The following is a 19,272-nucleotide window of genomic DNA, read 5'->3' on the forward strand; positions in this document are numbered from 1 at the left end:
GGTAGATTACTACTTGCTGAGCAGTTGTTCAGACTTGTTTGATATATGTATGGTGCTTGTTGTCTGTTGTAGGTCTCATGCCATTGCCTGTGTGAACCAGTTCATCATCAGCAGAACACAGGCCCTGATGTTGCACATAGATCCTTTCATTGAGGTACCATCTATAAAACCGGCCACCTTAATAGGATATGTTCACCCAAAAATAAAAAAAAATCTGAAAACCCCTGAATTGTGATGTTTGTTTTGAGGAAGTTGTGTCTCTGTTTAGTTCGAGAAATGAAAATGTTTTTTAAATGTATGTAAATGTCTTTGTGCCGCAGAACCTGTTTGCACTGGCAGGTGATGAGGAGCCTGAAGTGAGGAAGAATGTGTGCAGAGCTTTAGTCATGCTCTTGGAAGTCAGATTAGACCGTCTCCTTCCTCACATGCACAACATCATTGAGGTTAGATCACACCATCTGCAACTCCTAATGTAACTCTATTACATGATTTCTGAAAGAAGGAACCTACTTTTCTTGTATTCTATAACTTAGTAAATGTTTTTTTTCTAAATGTGGTCAGATCACAGAGAAGCAAAGTGAAGCAACAGCAGCCTCTTGTGGACTTTTTTATTTTTATTTTATACTAGTTTGGTAAAAGTACGCTCAGTGAGCCTTCATAAAACACAAGCCAAATTAATTTCTACACATAAAAGTATTATGTTACATTCAAGGTATTTATTTATTTTATTTTTTTCTATGAAAATTACTTTTTTTAACATTTTGCACAAAAATATGCTCATGTTTCATGAATAAGGCTTGATGTTTTTATGCTCACAACCCCTTTTCTGTTTTTCAGTACATGTTGCAGAGGACTCAAGATCAGGATGAAAATGTCGCTCTGGAGGCCTGTGAATTTTGGCTCACGCTTGCCGAGCAGCCTGTGTGTAAGGAGGTTCTGTGTGGACACCTGCCTAAGTGAGCATGTGCAAACACACAGTGTCCTTTTGAGTAAAAGAAAAAATGATCAACTGTTGTAGATGCATTTAATTATAATACAGTTCAGCAACAGGACAAAGCTGGATCAGGATCAGTCATGAGTTTGTTTGTTTTTTTCTCACAGACTGATACCCGTTCTTGTGAATGGAATGAAGTACTCTGAGATTGACATAATCCTGTTGAAGGTCAGTTTCTTTATCTGGTTCTAAAGCTTCTTTTTGATGAGTTTTAATATGTCAAACTAAACATAAAAGATAAAGAAGTAAAACATACTAAGTAACAACTGTGATTTGAGTTCATACTCGCAGCAAACATGTGATTTGGTTACAGTGCTCAACCGCATTTACAAAACCCATATTGTCAATTTGTTTACATTTGTCATATGCAAATTAATAGCTTTTTATTTTCCATATCTCAGCCTGTCTTTTAGAGAATCATAAAGTACAGAAAGCATTATTTCAAGAATACATTAGTATTTGAGATTTATTTTGAAAGCATGTGATGCAGAAAAAGATTGCAAAAAATAATAGTCATAGGTTTATGCCAAATAAAAAATAATCTTAATATGTTAATGATCTCCAGGGTGATGTTGAGGAGGATGAAGCAATCCCGGACAATGAGCAGGACATTCGTCCCAGGTTCCATCGCTCACGCACTGTGGCCCAACAACACGAGGGCGGAGACTCCATTGAGGAAGAGGATGATGAAGATGATTTGGATGATGATGAAACCATCTCAGATTGGAACTTGAGTAAGAAACGGTGTTTAAAAATGACAAGTCCTTGACTTCTTTAAAACGGACGTACAGTGAGACATTTGCTGTCTTCTTCATTATTTTTTTCTGGTGTGTGTAGGGAAATGTTCTGCAGCTGCACTAGATGTCCTGGCGAATGTTTTCAGAGATGATTTGCTTTTGCATATTCTTCCTTTACTGAAAGAACTACTGTTCCATCCAGAGTGGCTTGTTAAAGAGTCGGGCATACTTGTACTGGGAGCCATTGCTGAAGGTATTCAAAGATTTCCCATGAATGCATTATAGAATTCATTCACTGCATAAACATTAGGATTCAAAATGGGAAACTTGGATATACCTAACACTACTGTTCAAAAGTTTGCAGTTTTTGTATTTGAAGTTCATAACAGTATTTACTTAAAACAGAAATGTGGTAACATAATTTTCCTAACAAGAGTAACCTAACAAGAGTTTGATAAAAGTTTGATATAATGTTTATGCACCAAAAGCGGAATGAAACATTGCTGCTCATTTGAAGCACTGCAAACAGACCGTTTATCCACTCAGCCCAAAGTTTAAATGGCATGAGCTCACTAGAGCAGATGCGTCAGAGATTGTCTTAATATTCAAAAATGTGAAGTGTTTGTCATGTTTTGACCATAAAGACTAGTTAAAAACCAAATAAATGGTCTTACAATAGTTATTTACTATACTAATAAAAAAAACTCATTACAAACAGTAAAAAAAATTACACTTAGTTAATTAGAATTATAATTTTAATAAATAAGGTGTTTTTTTATATCTTATTTTTTTTTTTTTTTTTTTTTTTTATATGAAAAGTATTTTCTTTCTTTGCTTTAGGCTGCATGCAGGGGATGATCCCCTACTTGCCGGAGTTGATTCCTCATTTGGTGCAGTGTCTGTCTGATAAGAAGGCACTGGTTCGATCCATCACTTGCTGGACTCTAAGCCGCTATGCACACTGGGTTGTTAGCCAGCCCCCTGACATCTACCTCAAACCGCTCATGACTGAACTGCTCAAACGGATACTTGACAGCAACAAGCGTGTCCAAGAGGCCGCTTGCAGGTGAGTATGCGTTGCACTATTTACGTGTATGCATGTCATCTAGTTTAAAGAACATTGTGTTCTCTGAGGTGTCTTCTTAGCTTTTGGCATTTACCTCTTTAAGTCTTTGACTCTCAACTTTTCATCCCACAGTGCCTTTGCTACCCTGGAAGAGGAGGCTTGCACTGAGCTGGTGCCGTACCTTGCTTATATTTTAGACACGTTGGTTTTTGCTTTCGGTAAATACCAGCACAAGAACCTTCTCATCCTCTATGATGCCATCGGGACTCTGGCTGACTCTGTGGGCCACCATCTCAACAAACCAGTAATTGCACAGTCAAATGCACACAAACACTTTGTTTCTCGGGCACACATCTTTATATTACAATAAAGGTAGTATGTTACATGCAAACACACACTGAACTGCCATAGAGTGTTCTAACTGATATTAATCTCACAATATTTATCCTAAAGATAAAAAAATAGCTCTCTATATCACACACACACAAAAATCTGGTTTGGTAATCAATTTTATTTACAATGATCTATTTGTAATTGATTAAACTAATAGCAAAAAATAGAGTAATGTAATTCTAAATCCAACCTTTTTCTTTGTCTGCCATGTTGTTGTTGTTGTTGTTTTTTTAGTAACTGATTGTGTATGTCTAATAAACACATGTATGACTACTGTACGTGTGTGCTCTGTGTGCAGGAATATATTGAGATGCTGATGCCTCCATTGATTCAAAAATGGAACCAGCTGAAGGATGAAGATAAAGACCTTTTTCCCTTACTGGAGGTAGTTATCTAATACTTTCATATTAAGTACCGTTCAAAAAAAATAGGTCCGTAAGATATATATATATATATATATTTTAAGTAAATTAATACTTTTAGCCAGCAAGGATACTTTAAATCGGCCGAAAGTGACTGTAAACACATTTGTACACATTTTTACAAAACATTATATTTTAAATAAATGCTTTCTGTTCATCAAAGAATAAAAAAAATGTATCCAAAAGAACTATTCAGCAGAAGTCACAGGAATTATTAGTAGTGTTCTGAATCCAGCATGTCAATGTGTGTACCCGATTATGATTTAAAACAAGATCTTCATCATCATTCTGTGTTCATTCCTCTTTTAGTGTCTCTCATCTGTGGCCACGGCCCTGCAGAGCGGCTTCCTGCCATACTGTGAACCTGTCTACCAACGCTGTGTCAACCTGGTCCAGAAAACACTCGCCCAGGCCGTGGTGAGGAGCCACACAATTACACACACACCCCCTCATCTCTCTGTAATACTGTCAGAAAATACTTCAAAATACCAGAATTAGGATCAAAACAAAGAGGGTTTTATCCATCATAGTGAATATCACATGATCTCTTTCTCTGTATCACAGCTCCACCAGACTCAGCCTGAGTTTTATGAAGCTCCTGATAAAGATTTCATGATTGTGGCTCTGGATCTGCTCAGCGGGTTAGCAGAGGGTCTTGGAGGGAACATTGAACAGCTAGTTGCCCGTAGCAACATTCTCACTCTTATGTACGAGTGCATGCAGGTAACTATAGTGCATTGTAGCACCAAGTCATGACATATTTAAATCAATATAATAACAAAAGTTATATTTTAATATAATCTATTTCATATTTTAATGTAATGTCTTCAGTGATCCTACAGAAATCATTCTAATATGCTGATTTGCTGCTCAAGAAACATTTCTTATTATTATCATCAGTGTTGAAACCGCTTTTGGATCTGTATCATTGTTTGTTTGTGTCAACCAATTTCACAGTGAGTACTAGCGGCAGCTGTTTACCACTGTATCTTGGTAACGACTGAGGTGGAGAAGACAACATCTTCTCAGTATAAATGTATTTGTCCCTTTGGATTTACCATTTAATCTTTACATGCACAGAACCACATTTGCATTTGCCTGTTGCAGATGAATAGCGAAACCCCCAAAACTATTTATTTGTGGACAAGCAGCTGTGAGAAATATAATGCGACAGTGCTAATCCTTTGAAGACTGTGTTTTCTCAGGATAAAATGCCAGAGGTTCGCCAGAGTTCTTTTGCTCTGCTGGGAGATCTGACCAAAGCCTGCTTCCAGCATGTCAAACCTTGCATCGGTATGCAGTTAAACACACTCGCTGACACTTTCTCAGTTCGATCCATCTCTGTTGTCCATCAGGCACTTTAACCTTTTGTCTGTTTGTTTGTGCAAATCTCTCCTCTTAAGCTAACCTCATGCCTATCCTAGGCACAAACTTGAACCCTGAGTTGATATCAGTCTGCAACAATGCCACATGGGCCATTGGAGAAATATCCATTCAAATGGGTGGGAGTTTCATCATCATCTTCAGTTAGTAATTTCTCTCATTTCATCATAACTTCAAGGTTAAAATGCTACTTATCTCTCTGCCCAGGTTCTGATATGCAGCCATATGTACCGATGGTTTTACAGCAGCTTGTGGAGATCATAAACAGACCCAACACACCCAAGACACTGCTGGAGAATACAGGTACCATCTGAGGGGTGCTAGACCAGGCTGACCCCTCACAAGAGGTTTCCACCCTATCCTTTTCCCAAACTCTCCCGGTCCCCATTCTGCAGTGCTTATTAATCTCCATTCAAACTCCAGGAAGTGGACCTTACAAGGTTTGGTAAAGGATTTTGGATAGTTGTGCACAGTATTCTGGGTAACTGGGTAATGAATAAGAGTAGGGGCAATTGTATGCTCATTTTTTTCTTTATACAAAGTCCATTCCCTCAGCATATCCTGTCTTTAAATATGAATATAACAGACCTTGTAACAGTCCAGCCGTGGTACTGACTGAAGTGGATTAATAAAACCGTGAGTTCCATGTTAGCGAGTAATGAGGTTACAAGCATCAGTCAGTGAGATATTATAAACAATGCCAAATGTAAACCAACCTTGAGAGGAATATTAAGACCTGATGTCTTTGATTTTAACATTTTTACTTGAAGATTTGAACCTTAAATAGTCAAACCCCCCCCCCCCCCCCCCATTTAATTCATAGAAAAAGTCTAAACTCAGATCTAAATCTGTTTTGTGGTGTTTAGATGAATGTATAGCACCTGTACCTCGCAAATTATTCCCCAGTTACACTCCACTCTGATTAGACTGCTCAAATTAATTCTCTAGCCAGAGCCGTAATGGCTGCCGACATTGATTTTCTTTATTTTTAATTTTTTAATGAGGTTGAAGTGTAATGCTCATAACATACTCCCACAGAAACAAGGTTACTTGTAGATGTGTTCCTGTTTGTCGATTTATTTCTGTTGTTTTATTTACTTTTCTTTTTCAATGTGAATGCATATCTGCCAATAGATGTTGAATGTTGTTTAGTTAAGGACGGCTAACGTTTGATGCAGGATTGCTGATAATTAGATTATTCATGTTGCAAAGACTAAGTCCTTTTAAAATTTAGAAGCAAGGCATGTAGCATAGGCAAATCCATACTGACCATTGTAAGTCAGTTATAAGTTTGAGTATTAACACACCACTGTTCAAAAGATTGGGTTGAGCAAGTTAATAAGTTGAGGAAGTGTTAAGTAAATTAATACTTTTATTCAGCAAAAGAATATATTTAATTGATCAAATGTAACAGTAAAGACTTTTTTTACACTATCTTTTACACCTAAGAATGTAAATCTGTATCACGTTTCTACAAAAATATTAAGCACCGCTTAAGTTTTCAACATTGAATGATGATAATATTATATATTGATATAATATATTGATAGATATATTGATTTGGCAGTAATGGCTGCTTAAAAAAAAAGCTTAGGTATAAATTACATTTTAAAATTGAAAACTGTATTGTAATAATGTTGAACAATATTACTGTTTTGTACTGTATTTTTGATCAAATAAAGCATAAGAGACTTCTTGCAATATCTTACACACCTCAAACATTTGAACAGTAGTGTATTTCTTCTTTATAGTGCAGGTTTTACATCATTAGTGTTATGATGTCAAATTCAATTTGTGAGTATTTGATTATCTATTTAATTGCTAATTAATATAACAATGGTGAACAGTGCTTAACTGTTTCAGTCTCTTAGAATCAGCTCATCCTGCACTGAACTGCGCTCTCTAATGAGCCAATCATCTGCTTTCTGCATGTCTCATTGGACTGTTCATAAATGCCTGTCTTTAATGAGAATGTTGCATAGTTCTGTGTCTCTTAAACTTAGGTCTCCCTCCTCTGTGCCTCTTAAGATCCCGGTGGAATCTAGTCCTCTCCATGTAGTTCGCTTGGCGTAATATGCATTTCTTAACAAAACCAAAGAGACCGAAAGAAAGACAAGACTTTTCTGTTCTACTGAAGAAATTTTTGTGAGTTTAAGGGAGAAAATCTTAGAAAACAAGATTGTTTTCTGTAGTCTTCAATCTGTAATCCAGGGATTTGGGGGAAAGGAATATGCACTATTCATATTATGGTCACATACAAACGCTACATGATTCTGGCGAACGTTTCTCTGTAACTCTGAGCCGTAGAGGAGCCGTGTTTTCTAAGACTCCTCCCTTAAACGAGATCTATGTTTTTTTTAGTGTCATATTTTACATTTGACCCTGTAGTCTGGGGCTGTGAAGAGCACTAGTGAAATCTTGTGTTTATTCTCATACACAGATTCTGTTGAGTTCTGTTTCTGAGTTGTCTGTTTGTTTGTTTGTTTGTTTCTTTTTGTTTTCTCCTCCCCCCCCTCATTCGCTCATGTCTTGGTTGGCGTTTGGTGCTGTATAACCGTGATTGCGTTACCTTAGCAATAACAATTGGTCGTCTTGGTTACGTTTGTCCTCAAGAGGTGGCACCCATGCTACAGCAGTTTATAAGACCCTGGTGTGTATTATTCAATCTTTTATTTCATTCATTTCCTCTCTCTGTCTATCTTCTTTTCTCCCTATGGCTCTCTCTCTTTCTTTCTCTCACTCGCTCAGTCTTTCTCCAAACCTTGTCCCAGTGTCCTCGAAAAGGCTCCTGCTTTTCTTCACACCTCACGTTAGTATAGAAACATCCAGAATTTTGTAAACAAAGCATAAATTCCACTAGTATTATATTTGGGTTTTCTTGTGAAAAAGACAAGGCCTGTTCAAGACATCTGAGAGAAGGTATCCCTCTCTTTCGCTCTACCTTTCTCTCTGTTCTGTATGATTCAGTCTAAATCATTGCCAACCATGTGACTAACCCTGTCCCTCTAGGTCTTGTCGTTTAATTTGCCTCAGTAGCACCTTCATGTATTCTCAATTGATTTATTTCAGTTTTCACTTCTGTTTTCGTCTTTTTATTGTCGCTATCTAACTACTAATTGAGTGCATGGGGTAATATCAAATGCTTGCTGGTTTCAGGAAACGGAAGCGCTAGTTAAATGGATAAAATGATGAGAAATGGAAAAGCTTCTTTGAAAAGCATTTCTCCTCCCCATTAGATGCGGAGTCTTTTAGCAGTATGATTCAATCCCAGAATGCCTGTCCCAAAATTTGCACTAGTTTAACAGAATACATGGTGCTATATAGACATTGTATTTGTCTTCTAAAGAATTGATGCAAGTAGGTTACAAAAAGCAGCTAAAGATTACTAAAGAAGGCAGATTGCATATGATTAAGAACCAATAATAATAACAAGAGTAGTATGGGATGGTCAGCAACAAACTGAACTACTTTTCGGTTTCAACAAAAGAATGTTTTGTTTGTAAAGAGACACTCGATTGACCAATCTCTGTGATTTTAAAACGTTTGCTAGTCTCAAGGTGCTCTGAGGTGGTAGTCATGATATTGTGTTGATTATGTGTTTATCCACATGCGAACTAACCGCACAGGCTTGTTATTTGAAAACTGGCTCTTCCCTTCACTAGGTGCACCTCTCTTCGCAATATAAGAGACAATGAAGAAAAAGACTCTGCGTTCAGAGGAATCTGCACCATGATCACGGTCAACCCTGGTGGTGTGGTGCAGGTATGACACGTTATTCTCACTGATGTCTCTCTGAGTGCTTCCACAATTGAAAACCAGCCTCTTTGTTCTCTTTGCCGTTTTTGTAGGACTTTATCTTTTTCTGTGACGCTGTAGCATCCTGGATGAACCCAAAAGATGATCTTCGAGAAATGTTTTACAAGGTAGAGCACTGTATAAAATATTTGATGCGAGTCAAATAGAAGTTGGGAAAGCCTTCGAGATGATTATGGATGCATGCTTTGTACTCAAGTGTGTGTTCCCTGTTAGATCTTGCATGGGTTTAAGAACCAGGTTGGAGACGAGAATTGGAGACACTTTTCTGACCAGTTTCCTCTTCCACTCAAAGAAAGACTTGCAGCCTTCTATGGGGTGTAGATGTTACCTGATTGAAGAGGTACGTTTCCGGGAGATTTTCTAAGCTAGCCAGTCTGTCATGAAGTGTTTATTCATGCTTGCTAAAAATGTGTGTATTTCCTCTACTCAAATTTAGCAAGCATTCACAGTTGTTAAAAGTGTATTATATAAAAGAAAATGTGTTGTGTGCACCGTAACATCGTTCAGAGGTTTGTGGCCAGTAATTACTAATTTACATTAGTAATTTGGTTTCATGAACAAACTTGGCTAATAGTTGGATAATGTTATAATGGTAATAGTAGTAACACTTTTGTTGTTGTTTGAATTGGATTCATAAATGAACAATGAGTGATCATTATTGTAATATGTTACTGATATCTACACTGCCGTTTAAAAGTTTGGGATCAGTAAAAGTCCTAAGGTTTTTTTTTTAGTTTTTTTTTTTAAGTGGAGTCTCTTATACTCATCAAGGCTGTATTTATTTGATCAAAAAATACAGAAAAAACTGTAACAATGTGAAATATTATTACAGTTTCTAATAACGGTTTCCTGTTTTAATATACTTTAAAATATAATTTATTTCTGTGAGGTAGCACTGAATTTTCATCAGCCATTACTCCAGTCTTCAGTGTCACATGATCCTTCAGAAAATATTCTTATATACTGATTGAGATATTTAAAATTCAGCTGTGCTTCAAAGGAATAAATATATTTGAAGGTATACAAAAATTTAAAATTGCTATAATTTTTAACAAAATTACAACTTCTTCTGTATTTTTGATCAAATAGATACAGCCTTAATAAAACAAATAAAGAAAAACATTAGAAACATTAAAAATCATACTGATCCCAAACTTTTGAATGGTTGTTTACACTACTGATACTGTATATGAAAAAAATTCTAATGTGATCTCTTTCTCTCTTGTTCTGCAGCTTATTCACTATGGGAGAGGATGGGAACCTCTAATACCCAGGGCATATTTTGCCCTTTACCTGGGGGGAAGGGTGGTCTAGCAGGGGTGGGAGCCATACGGCCCACTGGACCCCTGTAGACGGGGTGGGAGGGAAGTGTTAGCTGAGGCGCTAGTCGACCACACCTCGCCAAGCCAAACCAAAATAGGGAAGAAAGCTTTTTCATCATGTCATAACAATCAGCCATGAGGGCAAAAAACTAAATACATCGTTAGCGTTCATTCACCAGGGCAATTAATGTAACGGGACATCCAGGGGTAAAATAATAATAATAATAAAACAGCAAATATATGTGTAAACTCTGTAGTGTTGCACTCCTGACATAGGAAAGTGCCTGGAGACAAGCTCTGAAAGCTTCGAAAACACAGGTTTAGTTTATTTTCTGGACTGTATCATTTAGAGGGGTGAGGGTGACGTAAATCTCAACTTGGACGCAAAGCGTAAGTCCTATGCATGGGGTGATGTAGGGTATAGCTCGACTGCATGAAAGTGTGCAGACCGTGTTTTGTGTGCCAACTATGCACAGCAGTAGACGGTAAACATTTAAAGACAGTAAATGCTAAAAACGTACCATATTTTAGGGGTTCCGTCTAAAAGGTAAGACAGCATTACTCTAGAAATGTAAGTCCTCTCATATCATTGATAGTGAAGGGTTTTCATCTGCGAAGATGAGGGAGTAAAAACCTGAATGACTGCATAATTTTATTTTTCATTTTTCTTAATTCATCTTGGTAAATTAAGTTAGCATGCATAAAGCGAGAGGGAAGACTCCAAATTAACACAGTGAATATGTATCTGAACTATTGCTCTGTATGAGGCTTTAATGTTCCTCAGTCTCACTTTCTGATTTCCAGCGTGCTTCACATGGATCCAAACGAGTGAACCCTAAACACACATTTTGTTAATTTTTAAGACATCGGCGATTTCTTTTTGCTTCGTTTGCTCAGAGCATGATTTTGAAGATGCTTGTGATATCTTTTTTTGACCGATCAGGTTAATCTGGATGTTTAGTTGTTTAATTTTGTGCATGTTGGTGGCCCAATGAGCAATCTGTTCTTCTAGCACCCCTTATACAGACTAGTTTAAGTAATGCATTTTTTCCACACATACACAATAGGTGACGTGTTTTCCATCCACGTATTGCTTTTGTGACTTGTTTTATTTAGTTCCGTTACCTCCTGCATGAAGTGTAAAAAACGTCCCGTGTTGTGTATAATCCTGGACAGTTCAGTGCTCGTGGAGGCAGTATTTGTGTCCCTCATGTGAATAGTAGCAAGCCTTAAAATGCCTGAATGTATCCCAGAGTGTGAGGATTTAAGGTATTAAAAAACGTTGTGCTTCAGAGTTGCTATCTCAGACAGACGAGACTGATCTTCATACTCATCTGGAAGCCGGTGAAATGGTTCTTTCATGGATTTAAACCGAAGCAGCTGAGAGGTCAGACGTTTAAGGCTGTAAGAAGATTTTTCAATCTGAATGCCACGGGATACTGTCAGGTGTTTGTGAGTCTGTGTTGTGCTGGTGTATTTCTGCAAGGTGTTTTTATTTTCTTCAGTTTGTCTGTCACATTCCAGCTGTTTTACATTTGTAACCAATAAAAGAGGTCAGATGCTCTTCTGACTGAAAAAAGTGTAAAGAACAAAGAAAGAAACCAGATGTAGGCAGATATTATGAATGTTAAGTGTGTCGTTTTACACTTGTGAATGCTGCTATGTGTTGTAATTTTCTACTTGAATATTTTATGTTGTAGAGACCTCAGGAGGCATGTTTACTGTTTTTTTTTTCTTTACCGTTTTTTTTTTTTTTTGTATGCCTTTCTCCACTGTTCAGGCTCCCGTGTTTCATAATAATAATAATAGAGCAATTCACTGTAATCCATTCGGCTGCTGGTGAATATCCTTTCTAACAGGCATATTTTTGTCACTGTCTCTTTGTAAAAGAATGTAAGAATGTAAAACTTTTTCTTTTCTTTTTTTTTATTCGAGGAGATATCCGATAGTAGACACTCAAATAGGATACTTCATGTGGGGATAAAATGGAAGTAACCTGGCCCTAATATATGTGAACATTCATTATTTATGAAATATAAATGCAGTATATACTGTAATGCCTTGAAATTAAACTTGAGTTTTTGGGGTGGGTGGGGGTATAAATAAGGCCACGAGACTTGGAGATTGCACAGTAATGAATCTAATGGTTTTACGTTTTTAATGGTTTTACTTTTTTGTCTTGTTTTCTTTTTGTGAAGTACAAAATGTCAGTAATCTAAACATTGTGTCCCCACCCCAGACTGCACCAACTGCTGTATAGTTCTATGTGTGGAAATTAAGAAAATGTAACGATGAAGTCAAACTTTGCTCAAAAGCTCCCTTTTCTGGTATGAGAGCAATTTAATTTATAGTGATTTTTTTCCGACTTTTATTTTATAATCTAATTTTGAAGAAAGATTAAAGTACAGAAAGTAATCATTTCTAGGGGCCACCAATATTTTGGATCATGCAAAGAATATATATTGTACTGTAGAAATTTTGTAATGATATTTGTATGACATTGTTATGGACGTGAGTTTGTTTCACTGCTTGGATCTGTGCATTGGTAAGAATAAACCCTTTTCAAAAATCACTGATTACATTGTGTCTGATGAATTTCAAAGGTTTTAAATATAAAGGTATTTCAACAAACTTTGGAAATGCAGACTGATTAAAATACATTTTTTTTAAGACCGATAAATATGTAGACTACCTTTTACATAATTGATCCTTTTAAATGATACTTAGTTTCCAAAAAAAAAAAACAGTAGCTCATGATTACGCTGGTCTTTCAATAACATCCCTTACATAATATTATGAACTGAGCTATTAAGAAACTGAGTTGTACACAGACAGTAAAGGTTGTACAGTGGGACATGAAAATTAGACGATTGCATCATGGGAAATGTTGGCAATTCCCGAAACCGCCAGTGGCGTCACTGAAGTACTGAACAAGTGGAGGGGGTGAAAAACAAGCGAGGAGGACTGGAGGTGGAGTCGTGTTCACAGGGAGGAAAACCCAGCAGAAGAGCAGGGGGGAAAAAGAGAAACACCACCAGACACAATAACATCGGGGGGAGGACGGTGGATTAACTGTGCCAACTGAGGCAATTCAAATTAAGAGAAGCGCCGCTTTGAAGAAGGGAGGACAAGATGATAACGCCCTATTTCCTGGAAAATTTCTGGGTAAGTTAGGTTGCTTATGCTTTGCTATTTTTGTGGGCTATGCGGGTTAAAGACAGCTCGGCTCTACTCGTCTGTCATTCTATAAATTGGTACGATATGCTCAATTTCTGGGGCTATTCTTAATGTTTTGATTCATGCCGGCCGTTGTTGGGATAATACCGGTAAAACCTGGTCAAGGAAAGCACGAGAGCACACTGGCCTCTTGCCCCCCTCACTTTTCTCGGAGAATGCCGTCCAGCCAGACCGGGGATTGGGCCTCATTACATCCATCTGACACAGACAGCCAACTACGTTCCACCTCCGTTCAATCCGATTGGCTATCGATCAACGTCTTGGAACGTTAACGATCCTATCCTGCAACAGCATTGGACGTTACGGCTGTCAATCACAATGCTAGTCTGCTCCAGTTCTTCCGTTAAGTTAGACCGGAGCACAGAATGTCTAATAAAGTTGTTTATATGATTGAATGATGATTCATATATGAGCCATGTAATCATTTCGTTTTGTCAAACATTACTCATTCTCGTGCCATTTCAGGCATGTATTAATTTCTAATTTGCTTTGGCACATAAATGTCCATACAAGGGAAGTCATTGGACACCAACATGGTTTGGTTACCAGCATTCTTCCAAATAACTTATTTTGTGTTCAGCAAAAAGTGAATAACGTGAATGTACATGAGTGACATGATAATGGAATTTTGATTTTCAAGTGCATTATCACTTTAAGTAGAATGAAGGCGTATGCTTTTAGGTGTGTCCATGCACAGTCTATCTTTATTATCGCATGTTTTTCAAATAATTACTATTTTCTCCTTGTACAACAAAAGTTATTGAAGATTTTTGCAGTCATTAGTGCGAATTCATTACCTAAGTGACAGAACAGATAAAGCTTGACACAGTCTTAAAGCATCCCGGAAGATTCCTCTGTTGTCATGTGCAATGTATGACCATAGCTTAACCATTAAACAGCATCCGACTTGACAGAAATGTTGAGCTGAGCCGGGTGACAAAGTGTGCAGTTGGAAGCTGTGACTGTCAAAACCGGAGATGGGGGGAGAGAGATGAGGGATTGCGGAGCTGTGGAGTCTTGTTCTCAATCAGGTCTTTGTGTTGAGGGCTCAGTGAAACAGGGACACCTATGATCAGCTGTGTGCTTGTAATGCAGGGCACAGACATACACACAGAGAGCCACACTTCATCAAGGGAGCTGTCAAGCTCAAGAAAGTAATGCAGGGAAGGTCAGGCTGTCAAAGTAGTCTTGATATTTATTTGCCATGATATAATAATCTCCTGAAATCAGTCTTCTTTGCCCTCCAGTGCCTGACGCCCGCTACCCTAAACCTCCCACAACAAAGGGGTGTTTGAAGGAAACCTCTTAGTCTTGTTTCCTGCAGTCAAACACATCTAACCACAGGTTTCCTCTCTTCACACACCGTGTGAATCTTCTAGAGAGCTTTTGACCTTTGCTGATATTTTAAATTCTCTGTTGGTTTTGTTGGTGGATGTTCAGACTTGTTACAGTCAGAAGACACCTGCTTATGGAAATGTATATCTGGTTGAGTCATACTGCAGATGTTCCATCTTGATGAGAGCTCTTCATGTTTTTAAATGTGTGGTTGTTAATCATTTGTGTAAAACGTCAAAACTGTTATTGATCATATTCACATGCTTGTCATTTTCCGACTACATTTACATTTATTCATTTAGCAGACACTTTTCTCCAAAGCCACTTACAAATTAGGAGTGCCTTACTCAATTTTTTATACAGTCAATGGTTTTTATGGTATGCAATCACTTGCTCGCTTGCTTGTAATAGATTATAAAAAAAAACCTGGATTTGATTCTATGAGTTGTACTCAAATAGATGCAGTCACTCTTGGTAGAATTGGGTGTAAGCAGACTAATGATTGGATAAATCTGGCATACGTCACCAGAGAGAAATCTGATGTTTTCACAGAAGAGTAGGGTTTTATTAAACAATTAAAAGCTTAAATAAATAAAAATAAAAATAAAAAAATGAAGTAAAATAAAAACAATGTATTTAGAAAACAGACTTGGGGAATTTCCATTTTATGCATTTCAATTTACAGGAACAGTTCAACCAAAAATGTAAATTCTGTCATTAATTACTCACCCTCATGTCGTTCCAAACCTGTAAGACAAGACCTTTGTTCATCTTCGGAACACAAATTAAGATATTTTTTATGAAATCCGAGAGCTTCCTGAACCTGCATAGACCGCAATGGAACTGACATGTCTGAGGTCCTGAAATGCAGTAGAGACATTATTAAAATAGTCTTTGTGACATCAGTGGTTCAGCCATAATTTTATGAAGCTACAAGAATACTTTTTGTTTGCAAAGAAAATAGAAATAATGACTTAAATCAACAATTTATCCTCTTCCATGTCAGTCTTCGAGGCATGTTCACGAAAGTACCATGACGCATGCGTATGGCGTTATTTTTGTGCCACAATCCTGAGTGAGTAATTGTATGTTTTGAGCACAGAGAACTATATTTTGCAAGCACATTACATTATATTTTGAACAGAAATTAACAATCGCAAAAAAAAATTTGCTTGAGCAAATAAAAAACGATTCGGTGCTCAATAAATGTATTTGCTTGTTTGCTATTATCCATATTAACGTGTAGTAATAACTCCTCTCACGCAGTTTACTCAGGTGCTCTCTTACAAACTTATTCTCTGTGCTCCTGTCACGTCCCTCTCTCTCTCTCTTTCTCTCAACCTCTTAATTCTGTGAGCGCTCAACTCTTGATACACGCTCGCTCAACTTACAACAGCGTTATAAGTGTGCTACAAAATCAACCAATCGGAAAATTAAAGGTCAATAGTGATTGGCTGTTGGTCTCCAATCAAATCGCTAGTAGAACCAAAGCCCATCATTTCCTATTAAGAATTCAATAATGATAAATGGAAAAATGGCTCGTTTATTCGTTTTTCCGTTTAGTTTAACAAACGGAAAATTTGTTTTTGGCTCTATATCTCACTTTGTCTTTTGGGGTTTACAAATCGGTTTATGGCTTCAATATTTCATGCGCACTTGTGGGCGGCGCTGAAACGCTGCTTTCATCTGATTGGTCGAATCGCTCTGCCTTCAGCACGTCTTTTCATTCTTTCGGCAGGGCAGAATAAGAGTCAGTACGAGTGCGGCACTTTAATGTCTGAAACCACCACTCACTGTTAATTAGAATAATATTTGAAACAGATGTGGCTGGGTACATAATTCATGCTGCTGTGACTTGCAAGTGACCCCTTTAAATTATATCTAGGTTATAGTATTGTATGAATATTGTCCCACTGTAAATACAGTGCAAATAGTTCTGTCTCCTTGGATAAAAGTGAAGTGGAAATCAAAATCATTAATAGACTGAACAGTTCCATAATAATCTGTAACATTTATTACTTTCGTCTTTTAAGTCTTAAGGCACTAGGTATGTGTGTGTGACATTAATAATTAATTGTGAAAATTGATATAGTTAAATTTATCAAATAAATTAGTAATATTAGTTTTATTACATACTAAATTGAATGATGTTTCTCTTCTTAGTATTCTTTGTTGGGCTTGAGAAAGTCAACATATATTTAAACATTATTATTTATTATGAGTAATTGACACCGACTAGAACTTTAATGTTTCACCAAATTCAGCTCAGATCTTCAGACTCGTCTGACTCGCGTTGCTGTATAACTGGTCAGACTTAACTTACCAAAAAATCCTATTGACTTTTGTTATCTGAGCAATGAAGGCCGTAACACTTAATGTCCACTAGAGGGCGGCGACAGGATTTCTGTTTACAATAGTTTAAGTGACAAATATATACATGAATTTCATCTGTACTGCCATTAATATGCCATATCTGTGTACAAGATTAAACTTCACAGCTGTACAACTACTTAAAACTTCCCAATTATGGGCTTTGGTTCCATTAGCGATTTGATTGGAGACCAACAGCCAATCACAAATGACCTTTAATTTTCCGGTTGGTTGATTTTGTGGCACACTTGTAACGCTGTTGTAAGTTGAGCGCGCACAGAATTAAGAGGTTGAGAGAGAGAGAGAGGGACGTGACAGGAGCGCAGAGAATAAGTTTGGGTGATTTCACACCTGCCTCATTTAGTTCGGTTGAATCGTATCAGAGTTCGTTTCCCCCTTTGGTGCGGTTCGTTTGGACAGGTGTGAAAGCAGCAATCGCACTCGGGTGCGCACCAATAGCGGACCAAACAAGCGTACTGAGACCTGCTTGAAGAGGTGGTCTCGGTACGCTTTCAAACGAACTCTGGAGCGGTTCGTTTGTGGTGAGAACGTGATCCGACCTCGAACAGACCCAACTGCAAAAAGTACTGATCATTTTTGGACTAAACCAGCTGCCGTAGTCAGCTGCGTTGTGCATTATGGGATGAGGAAGTGTTTGTTGACAGTTTGAACTTTAGTATGGCAGCTCGTGGACAAACTTGGAGTAGTGAGGAGGTGCGGAGGTGCGGAGCCTCATAGAAATTTGGTCAGATGACTATGAGCATGTCAGAGTTAAGAAGAATTAATGCACGCCTCCGCTTGAATTTACGAGCGATTCCCGCTCGCCGTTTGCAGTGCATTAGAATGTTGTTTTCAAGCCGCATCCGCGCTTCATTATAGAAATGTATTTTTTTGCATATTGTGGTGTATACAAACAATGTAATAGATTATGGCCAGGGACAAAACCAACCCGCGCAGTCGTGTTGTCTCCGTGTTGTTTGCTGGCTTTTCCTCTTATGTTGGAATTTTCCATAGACAGTAAAAGAAATTTTCCCGCACATAAATTCTGACCAATCGAAAAGCAGTTTAGGAAATACATCATGGCCAAAAAAGGAACCAAAAAAGCTGAAAAATGCTACAATGTATAATTTTTTGCCCTTGGTTCGGACCAAATTAATCGAATTAGAGATGTGAAAGCACCCTTTGTGAGAGAGCACCTGAGTAAACTGCGTGAGAGGAGTTATTACTACACGTTACTATGGATAATAGCAAACAAGCAAATACATTTGAGCACGGAATCGTTTTTTCTTTGCTCAAGCGAATTTTTTTATTTTTTTTGTGATTTGTTAATTTCTGTTCAAAATATAATGTAATGTGCTTGCAAAATATAGTTCTCTGTGCTCAAAACATACAATTACTCACTCAGGATTGAGGCACAAAAATAACGCCATACATGCGTGTGCATTTCTCTGCTTGTGAAGACTCACATGAAAGAAAAGAAATCGTTGATTGAAGTCCTTATTTTTGTTTTCTTTGCACTCAAAAAGTATTCTTGTAGCTTCATAAAATTAAGCTTGAATCACTGATGTCACAAAGACTTTTTTTTTTAATGATGTCCTTACTATCTTCTCGGTGGTAGTTGTTTGCTGGTTTTAGGGTGAACCAACCATTTAACTGTAGAGTGCTAAAGCATCTTATTTGTTCTGTCTTGCAGGACAGGACACTGAGTGGTTAAAAAACAACAACATTTTAATATACTCCCTTTTTAACAAATATTGTGTCACTAGAAATCTTTGTCTTTCAGTGCATTTCTATTGACCCACAATGCTGTGTGTCTGTAGGACAGATGTCCCGAGCACGGAGGCAGATCGCCCTGCTTAAACAGGGGGAGTTCCGAAGGTCATGTGAGGGACTCAGAGCTGGGGTGAAAGGGATTTAGCTGAACTTTGACACTGTTGATGTCTAGATGTTTTGCTCTGCTCATTGTTGATTTAACATTCATATGTTTTCTCTCAGACTAGCAGTGTTTTTTAGTAACCGAGGTACTGTAAATCTTAAATGAATTCACTGAGGTTATGTTTGCTCTGCATTTAGGTTACAAACAGCTATTTACTGATTTGATTATCTGAGTCGTCCATGTACAAGGTTATTTTTAACACGTGCAACTGTGCATTGGATTTATGCTTTGCAAAATTGCATTTTATCTGATATTTCTTAT

General features: G+C 37.5%; 2 protein-coding genes across 4 annotated transcripts in view; both read left to right on the top strand.

Moving 5' to 3' along the window:
* LOC132141216 (transportin-1-like) overlaps positions 1-12,705 on the top strand; it is a 29,210-nt gene extending 16,505 nt beyond the window's left edge. Inside the window, exons 6-24 of one of the 3 annotated variants that reach the window (XM_059550538.1) lie at positions 73-154; positions 321-443; positions 838-956; positions 1,102-1,162; positions 1,560-1,728; positions 1,832-1,984; positions 2,572-2,797; positions 2,930-3,101; positions 3,489-3,575; positions 3,922-4,029; positions 4,177-4,335; positions 4,803-4,905; positions 5,016-5,114; positions 5,203-5,298; positions 7,570-7,645; positions 8,658-8,757; positions 8,844-8,918; positions 9,025-9,151; positions 10,045-12,705. In XM_059550538.1, coding sequence (XP_059406521.1) covers positions 73-154; positions 321-443; positions 838-956; positions 1,102-1,162; positions 1,560-1,728; positions 1,832-1,984; positions 2,572-2,797; positions 2,930-3,101; positions 3,489-3,575; positions 3,922-4,029; positions 4,177-4,335; positions 4,803-4,905; positions 5,016-5,114; positions 5,203-5,298; positions 7,570-7,645; positions 8,658-8,757; positions 8,844-8,918; positions 9,025-9,132 — 2,116 coding nt within the window. In that variant the 3' untranslated portion in view covers positions 9,133-9,151; positions 10,045-12,705. Of the gene's footprint in view, positions 1-72; positions 155-320; positions 444-837; positions 957-1,101; positions 1,163-1,559; positions 1,729-1,831; positions 1,985-2,571; positions 2,798-2,929; positions 3,102-3,488; positions 3,576-3,921; positions 4,030-4,176; positions 4,336-4,802; positions 4,906-5,015; positions 5,115-5,202; positions 5,299-7,569; positions 7,646-8,657; positions 8,758-8,843; positions 8,919-9,024; positions 9,152-10,044 lie in introns of those variants that run through there. The other 2 variants (XM_059550539.1, XR_009433877.1) reach the window with 2 other exon arrangements.
* A 374-nt stretch (positions 12,706-13,079) lies between these two features.
* Positions 13,080-19,272, top strand: part of LOC132141218 (F-BAR domain only protein 2-like) — a 40,943-nt gene continuing 34,750 nt past the window's right edge. The window contains exon 1 of the mRNA XM_059550540.1: positions 13,080-13,298. Within this exon, the coding sequence (XP_059406523.1) occupies positions 13,266-13,298 (33 nt within the window). The 5' untranslated portion in view covers positions 13,080-13,265. The remainder of the gene's footprint in view (positions 13,299-19,272) is intronic.

Source organism: Carassius carassius, chromosome 5, assembly GCF_963082965.1.
Source record: "Carassius carassius chromosome 5, fCarCar2.1, whole genome shotgun sequence".
Taxonomy (NCBI): domain Eukaryota; kingdom Metazoa; phylum Chordata; class Actinopteri; order Cypriniformes; family Cyprinidae; genus Carassius; species Carassius carassius.